Source organism: Lepisma saccharinum, chromosome 10 (assembly GCF_977018435.1).
Source record: "Lepisma saccharinum chromosome 10, izLepSacc3.1, whole genome shotgun sequence".
NCBI classification, from domain to species: domain Eukaryota; kingdom Metazoa; phylum Arthropoda; class Insecta; order Zygentoma; family Lepismatidae; genus Lepisma; species Lepisma saccharinum.
In genome coordinates this window covers 88,864,479-88,878,073 of record NC_139238.1, presented here as the reverse complement: position 1 = coordinate 88,878,073, position 13,595 = coordinate 88,864,479, and the positions used below count along the sequence as shown (strand labels likewise).

General features: G+C 37.4%; 1 protein-coding gene across 4 annotated transcripts in view; it reads right to left on the bottom strand.

Moving 5' to 3' along the window:
• Positions 1-13,595, bottom strand: part of bel (ATP-dependent RNA helicase bel) — a 65,059-nt gene that overhangs the window by 1,401 nt on the left and 50,063 nt on the right. For 2 of the 4 annotated variants that reach the window (XM_083130083.1, XM_083130084.1), the window contains exon 15: positions 7,688-12,618. The exons of 1 other annotated variant lie outside the window; for it this stretch is intronic. In XM_083130083.1, coding sequence (XP_082986209.1) covers positions 12,479-12,618 — 140 coding nt within the window. In that variant the 3' untranslated portion in view covers positions 7,688-12,478. Of the gene's footprint in view, positions 1-7,687; positions 12,619-13,595 lie in introns of those variants that run through there. One more of the 4 variants, XM_083130085.1, reaches the window with a different exon arrangement.

The following is a 13,595-nucleotide window of genomic DNA, read 5'->3' as shown; positions in this document are numbered from 1 at the left end:
TCGAGCATCCAATTCCGGATGGGTAGCTCACGGTGAGCAAACACGTGCAACAGTTTTACAAATCTGTACCAATTTAAATAATGGAAGAAGGGGCGATAGAAGAAAGGAAAGCTATGCTTTGTAATGATCATTCTTCTATGAAATATCCGTGCTGCTCACGTGCAAGATAAATGAAAGGGTTCAGCTGCGTGTGTGTTCTCAGGCCATGCGAAAAATATTGCTTATAAAATTGGTTGCTGACCAGACACTCAAAAATATTTTTTAAAACTTATATTTATCGTAACCTATGTAGTGCAAAATATGAATTTTCACATTCTTCACTTGATTTATAAAGCCTATTTAACTTTCTTTTCCATAAAGCAATTTCAGTTTGTGTTCCATTACTGTTGCGCAAATTATGATCAAATATTTTTGTGCAGATTACATTAGTTGCACAGTACATATCTATACTTAGTTTATGTATAATTATTACAAGGAAATAATGTGTATAACAATGGGCGTATTTAAGGGGGATTCAACGGGTCCGACCCCCCCTTTTTTGGTTCACTAAAATTACCAGTTTCCTTGTTCTATCCGCTTGTTCATAAATAATTCCTTCGGACTTATTTCATTCTCTTAAATTAGGACGGGATACGGTGGGAAGGAAATTTCGTAATTCCACACACCAGATGGGACTGCAGACCAATATCTGCAATTTCCTGATAGTTTTGGGATTTCTGCGATAAGAAACTACATTGAGACTGTCAAATCAGTTATTTTTCCCCCCTCGAATCATATTAAAGAAATTTGGTTCTTAAAAACGTAGGGACACAAGATGAACAGAAAAGTATCAATACTAATAAGTAGTGTGACCACATACACACAACTTTGTCGGGTCCAGCACCCCTCCCCCCCCTGCTCCCCAACAAGCTTCCGGCCAGCAGCATCCTGGATTTTCACTTACGAAATAAAGCAACCCTAATCATACCAAAAGTTGACCCATCCCCCCCCCCCTGTGAACTATATACACGCCCATGTGTACAACAATATCCCATACTGAAATGGTACGATATAATTATTTTGAATTTTGTAATGCGATAAAAGCCGCCTCAACTCGTTACCCCGAACGCATTAATTGGTTGGTTCACAACTTCACCACTAAGGATCCTATCGAAACGAGACATGGCAGCCTTGGTCTCCTTCTCGTTGAGAGTTGTAAATGTCTGCCTCGTGTTTATTTGTAAATGTCTCATTGACAGTCTCCTCTCAATTTATAAACATCCGTCTCGGTTTGGGAGGGCAATTCTCGTTCTCGTTTCAAGTCTAGAAAAATATAGAATTAACAACGTATGCAAAGGCTTATCATTATAAATACAAAACAAAAAGCTTTTTTAATATATATATATATATTTGAGACTGCCCGACCCTGTGTCCGAGTGGTTAGCACATCGCGCTGCGACGCCAAGGGTCCCCGGTTCGAATCCCGGTCGGGTATGGTTGTTTGTGAATGTCCATTTTCATCCATTTCATCACTCATCCCCATCTTCGCAAATTAGCCAAGAGGCACAAAACGCGAAGTAAAATAAACTAAATCAATCAATCAATCAATATATTTGAGACTCCTCGTTTCGACAGTACAGCACTCGAAAACTAAATATTATTCTGCTTATATACGCAAACCAAACCGCACATTCAGAATTATCAGGAATGAACTGGGGTTGTAATTATTAAACACAAAATTCATGATTTATCTGAGGAAGTTGCATGTTCCAGGTTCGACTCGACCTGGGCATGACTGTTTCCTTGTGAGTGACATTTCATTGCACTGGAAATTGTAACATGGGAGGATGTTGGCTCGAGACTTTGGGGACAGCTAGGGGGATGCTTCTATTGTTAATGTTAGTGTTGTTCACGAGACGAGGCATGTTCCGTCTCGTCTCATAAAAGGAGATGGGACAAGTGAATGATTTGGAAATGAGATGGGACAGAAGAAAAAGTTCGTCTCTTATCGTGGCAGGTTTGGTGATAGATTGTGCAGTTGGTGGTAGTGTGTGTGTGTGTGGGGGGGGGGGGGTACTCCTACACCCCGACTTCGAATACTGCTTGCAGTCATTCATCTTCATTGTAGCGATTAGCCAAAAGTGGGAAGAAATGTGATGTTAGAGATGATACATAATAAATTAACCATGCGTTCTCATCGTTGCGGTTAAACAAAGTGAACGGAAAAGCGACGTAAAAGTAAGCTAAATACAAAAATTTGCAATATATATTAACTGAAGAAAACTGTCATTTACTGCAGGAAATTTAAAAACTCACCGTACCTTTTTATACCGTATCACCTCTTATATTGCAGAAATTGGCGTGTAAACCAGTGTGTTCTAAAAGTATTATCTTAAAATTTGTCAAGAAAATATTATGACGAAAATAATTGTAATTCCAGAAAAGGCATTCCTATAACATTAAGTTCTTGCCAGTCAGAACTAACCTATGTATTCGCAATGAACAAGGCTGTTCACGTGTTCAGCCATTGACTGTTACAAGGTTTGCTTTGTCACCCTAATGGGAAAACCCTCTACCGAGTGGCTGAATTATAGTAAATACTACTATACTGCTAGGGCATAATTCATCTCCAAGAAATGGAGCACAGATTTTTGCACTGGAAGTTGTAAAATACTTGTTTTACACAGTAATAAGTGAATTTTCTGTCGCTTCCGCGGCTCATGCTAAGTTGACGGGACGAGCAGAAGCCCCGCCTGCACGCATTTCTAAGTGATGACGTCAGAGGACCTCGTGTCTGTGGAGAGGAAGTTTTCAAATGCGTGACGTAGTAGGTGAATTTCAGCAGTGTTTGAAGGCGTGTTTCTCGAGAACCAAAACAAATATCGTCAAGATATTTTGCACATCTCATGTTTGTGTCATTACCTGTAAAATGAATGGATTTAAAACGTCATGTCAAAGTGGAAATGTCCATTTGGATGATCACACATACGGACGACACAACTCCTAGATTATCCCGGCTGCAGGTCCAAACACCACAGCCTTGTTAGCCTACAAAATACAGTCCATGAAGAGAGATTTAGATTTGGCTCTCTCCTGAAAGGATCACTCCTTACTCCCTTATGCTAGCTTGAACTACAAGAGGAACAGCTTCTAGGTGCTGAACAAGAAACAAACTCAGGGTGTGCACAAAGACACTGATGTGCTATCAAAGGCTGTTGCATACACGTGTAAAAAATGTGAAGTTCGTCTATGCCTCACTGGGTGTTTTAAAGATTTTACAAAAGTGAACTAATTTTGATTGGATTTTTACATGAGTTCTTATGTGATGTAGAATATCACACAATTCAATTACCACAATGGAATATCAACTGTATTTGTTTTCTTTATTCCTTGGTGGTTGTTAAGTTTTGCTAATTGTGCTTTTATTGAAATTATTTTAGGTTTGCAAAGCTCATGACATTGTAGCTCAGAATAAATGTAAATGTTGCCTTATTGGCATCATAATCCATCATTAACCAAATATTTGGAAAAACAAAGAATGAACAAACAAAATTGAGATATTTTTCCTATATATTGGGGGATGGCAACACTGAAAACTGAAAAATCCATATAATTTTTGTAAGTTGTATTGTAGGTTTGTACAGTATACAATTTTTCAAGAAAGGGTAAAAAAATGGGACATTGGCTTGACATTTACACTTCTGTGTATAGAAGCTGAAAAGGTTAAAATACTGCACACAATCACTGTACATCAGCCATGTAAAACTCCATTCGTAAGTAGGGTCCCATAACGATAAATGTCAAAAACTCTCCAGGCCCCACACATCTCGAAACCCCAACTTGAAGCCCAAAACTAAGGGGTTCGTCAAGAGGGAGAATCCAGTGCTTTCTCTTGCATCACCTTCATATTATATAAATTACGAGGGTCATTCGGAAAGTAACTGCTGTTGTGGCGTGGCACTAGTAGTAGTGGGCAGAGTGCAACCATTGTCACGTCACGCAATATGTGATTCAGTAAAGTTTCCAGCTGTGCTAGTGAGTGCATCGTAGTGCCGTGCGTGTGCTGCCAACGAAAATCTCACCAAATGCGAGATATGCGGAGTGATAAGATTTCTTTGGGTAAAAATTCATGGAACGTGGTACGACCATCACTTCTGAAGTTTACTGTAACACTTTGCAGAAACTGAGAAGAGCCATACAGAAAAAACGTCGTGGTTTGCCGACATCTGGGGTTGTGTTCGTGCATGACAATGTTCGGCAAACACAACTCACACTGATCGGCAAACACAAGACCTTTTGCACCAATTCAAATGGGACCTTTTTAATGATCCCCTGTACATCCTGGACTTGGCTTCTTCTGATTTTCATCTGTTCACTCGCATGAAGAAGTGGCTTGGGGCACAGCACTTCGCTGACAATGAGAATATTCAAAATGCTGTGACAGGTTGGTTGAATTCCCAGGCGGCAAAGTTTTATGCAGAAGGGATTGGTAAGTTAGTGAAACGCTATGACAAGTGCTTGAATTTACATGGCGACTATGTTGAAAAATAGAGGACAGATGTACCTTTCAGATGTAAAGTAAAAATTTGTTGTATCTATGTGGTTTTTTTTTATTTATACCCAAACGGCGGTTACTTTCAAAATGAGCCTTGTACATATAGATCCCCCAGACAAGTGCCCGAAATTAGCAACCGGAGGATGCAAAACCCATAGGAGGGAATCACCCTCATTCCCTTTAACATACCACCCTCCTCAGAACTCACGGTTATCCTTGTGTATTTTATTGAAATAAAACATACATTTTTGTAGCAATACTATTTTACATATTTGTTTAAATTATAAATTGTTGACAATTGTGCGAACATTTTGACACCTTTGTCTAGAAACTCTCTTCTCAATGTCTACATTAAGTTTTTGTGAGCAGGAAACTCAATGCAGACAACAAATGTTTGTCAATGATTCTTGATCTTTGGGCAATGTTCATAATGGAGAACAGCTGTTCACAGAGTTAAGTGCAGCCAAATATGGCTAATACTGCAATAGCAAAATGACTCATTCAGTGAAGCTGTTGTGGGAGATGAGGAAAATTTAGGAACATCCAGGTCATTATATTTCTCTTTTAATACTGGCTTGCGGTCAAGCAACAAGCTTATCACTTTCAAGTCTCCACATATGATCCATCTGTGGTCGTTGTAGTTGACATTTTTCAGAACCAGGTCAAATTTTCATACCGTCCCTTCAAGTGCACAGAGTGCCCTACTGGTACTGACGCCTACTTGTTTCCGTTTTGCAGAAGAACCACCTTGATACTTGTCTTGGATGAGTCAATGAAGAGCCTCCATTGGTCTGAGGTATACTGAATGTTGAACATAGACAAAAGACTGGGGATGTCATGACAGTAAACAAGTTCTCAGTCTTGAAAATGAGACGAAATCTTTTTCTCTGTTTCTATACCAGTAGAATGAAGTTGCGGGGGCCAACAAGTTCTTTTGCTTCAATTTGGAGCCAAGGAGCTCTGCTGACACTCTGGATAGGCCCAAATCTTTGACCAAGTCGTTTAACTCCATTTGGGTGAAGAGTTGAGGATTACTGGAAGTAGTATCATTGAGGAAATCATCACCGGAGTCTTGACATTCGCCCTCAGAATATGGCGGGGTTTCTAGAGTTTCTGGAGGTGAAGGAACCAGAATAGGCATTGGACGCACTGCAGAGGGTAGGTTTGGATATGAGATTTCCTTCCTATTTTTCAGATTGAACCCTTGTATGTTGCAAGAGCAAAAATAACAGTCATTACTATAGCCTGACAAGTTAAGTCCCGATATGTGCAGATTGCTGCGGAGCACTTCCTATTATGTCATCCTCCCCACCACTCTTCTACGTACTGGTCTGGCCTTGAGACTATGAGTGGTGCAAACTCAGCAAAATTAAGCTAAAACAAATACGACAAACTATTTTTACTGTGTAGATTGTCGGTGCTGGCTCATATCAGTTTATCAGTGGTTCATTTGGTTTAATCCGGTCATTGAAAATGTGTGCGGTGCGCGGATCGTAAACTGCAGTATTACACATGCACGTTAACGTTTATAATGAAGAGAAACTACTGGGCTAAGGACTTCATTTTTTGAATGTGACATCGAGCAGTGGACTGTTTTTTCTTTAAAGCCGAGTGGGGTGTGGGTTATTTTGTTTATTGTACAACAATCGCTACGAGAAGGCAATCTGATAACACAATTACCTGTGTTCTTTTTTAAAGCACTGAAATGTTCTTGCTCTTTATTCTTGGCTGCATATTTTTGAAATGCAAAAATAAAATCATGCCGGGTTCAACGAAATCTACAATCTGATCTGGAAAGCCCCTTAGAGGACAGGCCAGAGAAATTGTTTACACTATTGCAACATATTTGCGAATTCAGGAGGAGTTACATAAACTTAAGTATAATGTTGTAGAGTCCACAAGCGCCGCCATGGGAGTATCTAAATGGGTGGTTTCTCAAGTTTTAAAAGGATTGGATTGATTTGTTGTTATAAGTCCACTTTATGCACAGTAAGGCTAATCGGGACTGGACGTACAGTTTAAAGTGGGATCGTTCAAATCCAAGAATCTAAATTTGCGCAAAAATGGTACGTGACTGAATGTTTTTACTATTTTTCCCATAATCAGCATGAAAAAATACATAGAAATCAGCCATTCAAGTTGAAACATTTTTTTTTCATCGCAGACCTGTGTTATTAATGCATGTAAAAATTAATGCTTCACACTTATTCCTGCATGGGGAATGGCCACGTTATTTAATATTTTTACAGAACTTCACGCATACAAAAATGTAATTCTTAAGAAGCAAAGTGAACTAATCTTGACCACAACTCGATACAAATTTAAATTTCCAAATACTCAATATTATGAAATCCCAGTACAGGTACACATCAATGTAAATTCACTATGTAAAAAATAGTAAAATGTCCTGACCACAAACACAATTTCTAGACTTTTTCTTGATATTCTTGACTGATAAGACACCCTGAAAGTTAACAGTGAAAATTTTGTCCTGTGGCGTAACTTGGTTGGGGCAAGTAGAACACCTTCCCCACCCAATTTTTTAGGTTATTTAAAATTTACAATTTAAAAGTACTTTTGTTAACTTCTTGAGGAGCAATGTAATGAGTAATTTTGTAATTTTGCAAGTGTAAAAGTTATCAAATAATCCTACGTGCTATTTTTATAGGATGAAAAAACTTTTCGATCCTGGCCCCCCTCTATCCGAAGTTTGTATCTAAAGTTACACCCATGTGTCCTGATGAAGTGAATTCATTCAGAAAGATTTCTTTTTCATGAAATACTGTTGAGTAGAGGATTGGTGACAACAGGCGATATAGACAAACAATCGAAATTGAACAATTAAAAGCGAAGATTTCCTGTTTTCTTGCATTTTTGCTCACCATCCATGGGGAAAATTGCCCTTCGCACTCTTTGAATTCATGAAACCTGCTTTCACATTCACCAATCTACTGCTCGAGGTTTGTTCACCCAATCCAGGGTTCGAGGTTTGTTCACCCAATCCAGGGTTCAAGGTTTGTTCACCCAATCCAGGGTTCAAGGTTTGTTCACCCAATCCAAGGTCGAAGATTTGGATAGTGAATCCACGATTCAGAATCTAAGAGCCAGGAACAGGAAAGATGCTACTAGGGTATATAAAGCAGAAACAAGATAATACTTCAAAGAATTTTATTCTCATTCTTCTTTCCAAAATTTTATACAGTACTACAAAGAAACAAGGTAATTTAAATGCAATTATTCACCTTGAGAATAGGAGTATTTTGCCATCCCTTCGTCAATATTTTTAACACTGATTTGCAGTTGCAGCTCTCCGTGCTCATTCAGTATTTGAATTTATTTCTGCTACATTCCTGAAATTTGGTGTGAACTACTTTGTCTTTAAAATCATGGGAGTTCCCACAAAATAAGTTAGGAAATAAAAAGGTCAAATGTTACGCAGAGAATAATTCTGCATTATAAATAATCAACTAGTGATAAGATCACCTCCTCCCATGGTCATTCATTTTTCAGGAAGGACCTTTTTATTAACTAATTGGGACTTAAAATAAGATCTTTTCTTGGGTTAATCATTTTAAAAAATCCATTAACTATATTCAACACACCATACAATTCTCAAAAAAATAATTTTGGCAGTGTGTTTCGGTGGTGAAAATTGAAATGACCTGGTACGCATGGGTGCATGCACAAGAAAACTTATCTTTCACTAACAAACATATCCACTGGTTTCGTGTTTTTTTTTCACTTGTTCCATTAGTATTTCTTGCAATTCTGATTTACAGCACCTGCAATATTTTCTAATTAAGTACGTAATTTTTTTATTTAGAAAAAACATTAAAGTGCTTGCACATAAGCCCTGTAGGTGCCCTTCTGTGTTTCTTTATTAATAATTTCCTAACAATAAACCTTCTAGCTGCAAGTCTGACGCTTTGAAAAACTGGAAGACTTAATGATGTTCATATTGCACTGTAATTTCTCTTTACTATCAACAATTATCATTAATCCTACATTGTTATTGACAAAATTATAATTAAAAAAACCTGGCAAGATATATTTTTCTCAGTGTGCTGCACAACTATAAAGTTACTATCACAATATGCGTCAGACACACAGCCTTATAATTAATTTGTGCTACTTTGAACTGCAAGAGTGAATAAGACACAAGCTCCCTTGGCTCAGGATCTCTTTTGTTGCATACGCAAGGTACACAGCGAACCTCTCATAATTTTATTATCACAATTAATTACAAACATTCCCACTCTTTTACCACGCAATATTTACACTCTCTCGCACACGCAAACACAACATGCACTCACAGGTTTGATTTTTCATTATTCACACAAAGAATTCTTAAAAAGATTTGTACATTGGGGGAAATGATGCACCACCTCAGTATTTAAAAAAAAAATGAGGCAGTGTAATTCTATTGAGGAACAATATATAGTTTTATCTTTTTATGCCTCACATTAAATAGAACAGCCCATTATGAAAAGTGTCACCATGACGCGAGGCCGCTGATGAACGAATCCGTATGAAATCTATTAGGCCTACGGCTGTCATGGGTGAACTCGTTCAACCATGCGTTACAGAAGCTGCAAGACTTCCTTAAAAATTGATTGAGAATTCACGTATTTATCACTTAAAAATTGATTTGAGAATTCACGTATTTATCACAGGCAAAGCCACAACACCAACTGGTGTTCAACAAGTAATATGTTGCAAAAACATCACAGACAATAAGCTAGGCATTTCTAACATGGAAATGCACTCTTCTGAAAGAAAACAAGAAAGAAATGACAATGTAAATTAAATTATGTAGCTCATGACAAAATAAATTACAATGATTAATAATGAGCATGCAAAAACGGGGGAGGAAAAATACTTTATAAAGGTAATAATAATAATAAATGCCTGTCTGGCTTTGCCTTCAAGAACTAAAGCTTCTTTTTTTCTGTGCACATAACCTACAGGGACTAGATGCATGTGTAAGTTAGTTTTATTCAGAAAAAGAATCACAGTTCTCGACAAGGGACGACGTGCAGTAATGAACACTGCACTTGCCTTCACGTGTACGCTTGCGTGTGTAAATATGTATGTGTACATGTATGTATGGATGTATAAAGATAATTAAATTGAAAATATACTTGGCAGAAACTATTTCCAATAATATGGAATGTTTCAATTGGTTCCACAAATAACCTAGAACCATTCTTCTAAAAAAAACAACAAAAAAAAAACTTTATATTGTGAAAATACTGATCTGAGAGCAGGTGGTAGATTTTTCAACCACACTATGTATGACACTATCAACAAGCTTCCTTAACATGTATTTACCATATTCCCTACAACATTTTGCCCTTTCTATGAACTTTCAAAAAATATTCCCTTCCCTTCCAATACTAAATACAATTCAAATATAAATAATCCTGAATCACATATACTACATTTTTAAAATATATATATATGTGTATACAATTTAAATCTTAGGCATGGAGTGAAAAATTGACAATACTGTTGATGTTTTTTATTAAAGAAATTTTTGAGGACTCAATTTTGATTACAATCTTGAACATACCAGAATTAAATCTGCCCCTTAAGAGGCATTCAACATTTTAAAGGGAATATATATCACTGCCATGTTTCTCTTTGAATTGGTCTCCCATTTGTCATGCAACCATTTTGCTTTCAATGGATTCCGGTTGCATAATCTTCACCCCCCAAACTTTTCTTTTAAGTTCCCCCCTTTTTAATTAACACCAGATTGGTTCACTCCAAACAATGTACCAGAAAAACACTTTGTTCCAAAAGCACGATATTTGAGAGAGCTTGCCTTCAACTGCACGATACTGCAATACAGCATTTGTTAAAAAAAAATTCAGCATTCTTTGAGCCTTTCAGCAATTATTTTTTACACAAAAAGAGGAAACCAACACCATATAACTTCATATGTTTCTCAACCCCTACGAAATACAACACCGTTATCGCGTTCATGGCTCAAACAACACTGATCCAATATGCAACCACTCTACACATGGTTGGCCACATATTTTTAAAATAATTCACCTCTCTTTCGAGCCCCTGCGTCAGGAGCTTTACATTCAAATGGACCCGGCAGTCCACCAAGACTGTATATAAATATAAAGTTAACACACTCTCATTGCTTGTTCATTGGTGAACAGGGACGGCAAAAAAGTGCAAGGGTACAACAGGTATTTTAATTCTACAATTTTTCTTCTTCCTTTGGTGAATACATTTCTAGAACCTGGGTTATATATGTATATCTTGCATATGTATTATAATATACGTAGAGAGTGTCCCTGACTGTATTTAATAAAAACTACCAAGTGCTTTTATCTTCAGTACTGAATGCCATGCCCCACATAACACTTCACAAGAGTTACTCAAAAAAGATTTACATTAGAGTTACTCAAAAAAGATTTACATTAACTTAAACTCCAGGTAAAAACTTTGCATTCAAAACTTGTGAAGTGCAGCAAAATATATAAATTGTGCAATAGGAATACTGACAACCTGACCAGCAGGGAACTAGTCATTTTTTTTATTTCTACTAATCAAGGGCTGTATTTTGTATATTAAAAAAATCCTTACCCTCAATATTTCGCTTTCCCCTTAAAATTTTTTGTACTGTACTTCACACCCATTGGAATGATACGCTGGTTACAGCTTTTCAAGTACAAATTAGCCTAGAACATTAGATCTAAGCTTCAAGAGGTCAGCCTATTCGCTGATGAATTACAGGCTGGTTAATCAAGATTCACTCTATGTGGAACATCACAACACTGCACACTTCAAAGAATAATAATATATAATATGAACAATTCATAACAGTCAGGGACTAAACACAAAGAACACACTACTTGGGCTCAGAGGCCGCAGGTGTAATTAGTACGTAAGAATAGTGAACATCAATTAACAGAAATATTCCAATGCAACAGCTCCCCCTATTGTCCACACAGTCTCTCCGTAACAAGATAAAACTAACTGCCTGGGTATGAGTGTTCAGGTGACATACATACAACTTGATTAAACCATTACATGCCTTCAAACTGCATTTCAGAAAAGATTTACAATTACTACTGCTCTAGTTTCCCCCTTTCGTTGGGGATCAATGAACACAAAATTACACACTTAAGATTAATTCACAATGCCACAACTGAAACCTCCTACACGCACTCCACACATGGTGCCTATTATAGGCTACCAAAAAAACCAACTGCAAGATGATTTCATTGAAAGACTGATGCAATTTTTTTTCTCCTAAAGTTAGAAAATATGTTCCTTAGTAAGGTCACCATTATTAAACGTGCGACCGACCTGTGATGCTTCACTTGTAGCATCTTTATATGACTTACTTACTTTGCAAGTGTTGTTCTATTTAGAAAAACAACTAATACAAAAAACCCATGTTTCGATCAGAAAACAACTGTGGAAACACTTGCAACTACGAGATTCTGCAAGTCAGACAAAAAATGGCAGTTATTGCACACAAGTACATAATGAAATCTGTATGCCACTTGTAAACAAGCTATGTATGACAACTGCTTGTACGCATACTATATCTCAACCCTGCAAAATTACATGCTTCGACTTGACTGTTCATACCTTGGAATCGTATTTCAACTGGTCACCTGCTGAAATTTAATACTACACACCAATTGTCAGGAGCTGATGCACTCTTATAATGATTACCAGCTGATAGATTAATAAGACAATTATCCACCAATCAGAAGTTTTCGTAAAAAAGCTCAAAACTTTCTGAATGGTGTAAGGGTTTTGGAAAAAAAATCAAAAATGATATAGATAATACCAGCAGCTTTTTCTTTATCCCCACCATCCTTCTACAGAGCACAATAAGATTGTTCTAACTACACAGATGATTCAAAGGTGAGGAGTGCCGCCAAGATGGTGGTTATCATTCATCGTAGTTCAATTTCCCCACCAATCCGGACCTTGGTTGTGTGAATTGCTGTACGATCCACCATAACCATTTCCTGATCCATAGTATCCAGTGTGGCCACCTGTGAAAAATCCAGGCACGGGTTGAACCACAGGAAACATCTTCAGGACTGTGGGAAGAAGGAGACATTTTTTTTACAAAAATCTAATCAGCTCCTCTCCCTGTAAACACTGCCAAAAGGTGACGGACAGACACCAGAAGTCAAGTGGAAAAGAGGAGCTGATGAATCTCCTCTACGTTTACATGCAAAAGAAGGAATGCTTAAGCAACTCAGCCCATAAGCATGCCCAAGCAAATTTTACGTTAAGGTCATTACAATGCAATCTGCATATACCTTCATTGGGGGAGAAAAAGCAAGTAGCTGAACAATTTGCAATTGAACACAGAAATAACTGGAATACTATTTGTTTTACACATGGTTCTACAGTATCTGTAGGCAAGTTGTGCTTATATTGATTGATTTGGTTTATTTTACTTCACCTTTTTGCCACTTTCAGCTGGTTGCCAAGATGAGGATGAGTAATATGACGAAAGTAATAAAGGAGCACTCTCAAAGAATATCCATACCCAGGCTGGGATTTGAATCTGGAACCACTAGTATTCTAGCACGCTGCGATTACCACTCTGCTTTGGACGTAAGTGAAAAGGTAGATTCGAATAATTCAAAACTTCACATCAAAGATTCGGATGACCATATCCAGAATGACAGATTGGGGGAACCCAGTGGAGGATACGTTTTATGAATGAACTGAATTCAAATTCTAAACCTACTCCTAGAATTAAATATGGAATTTTATCTAATGTAATATATTCTGTAGCGAATCTGAATGATATATTCAACCACCCCTGTTTCACGGCATTACATTGAATATGACTGAGTGTCTGAACATTGCAATCTGTGCATCAAAAATTCCATTAATGGGGCAATCCAAGAAAAGTGGTCGTGTTCCATGTGAATGAATAAAAAAAAAACTACAGTGTTGAATGCCCCTAATGCAACAACAAAACCTGTTGAAGACAGTCTTTCCTCCTCCATTCCAGGTGTTAGATGTGTACTAGTGAAAAATGACACAGTGAGCACTATTA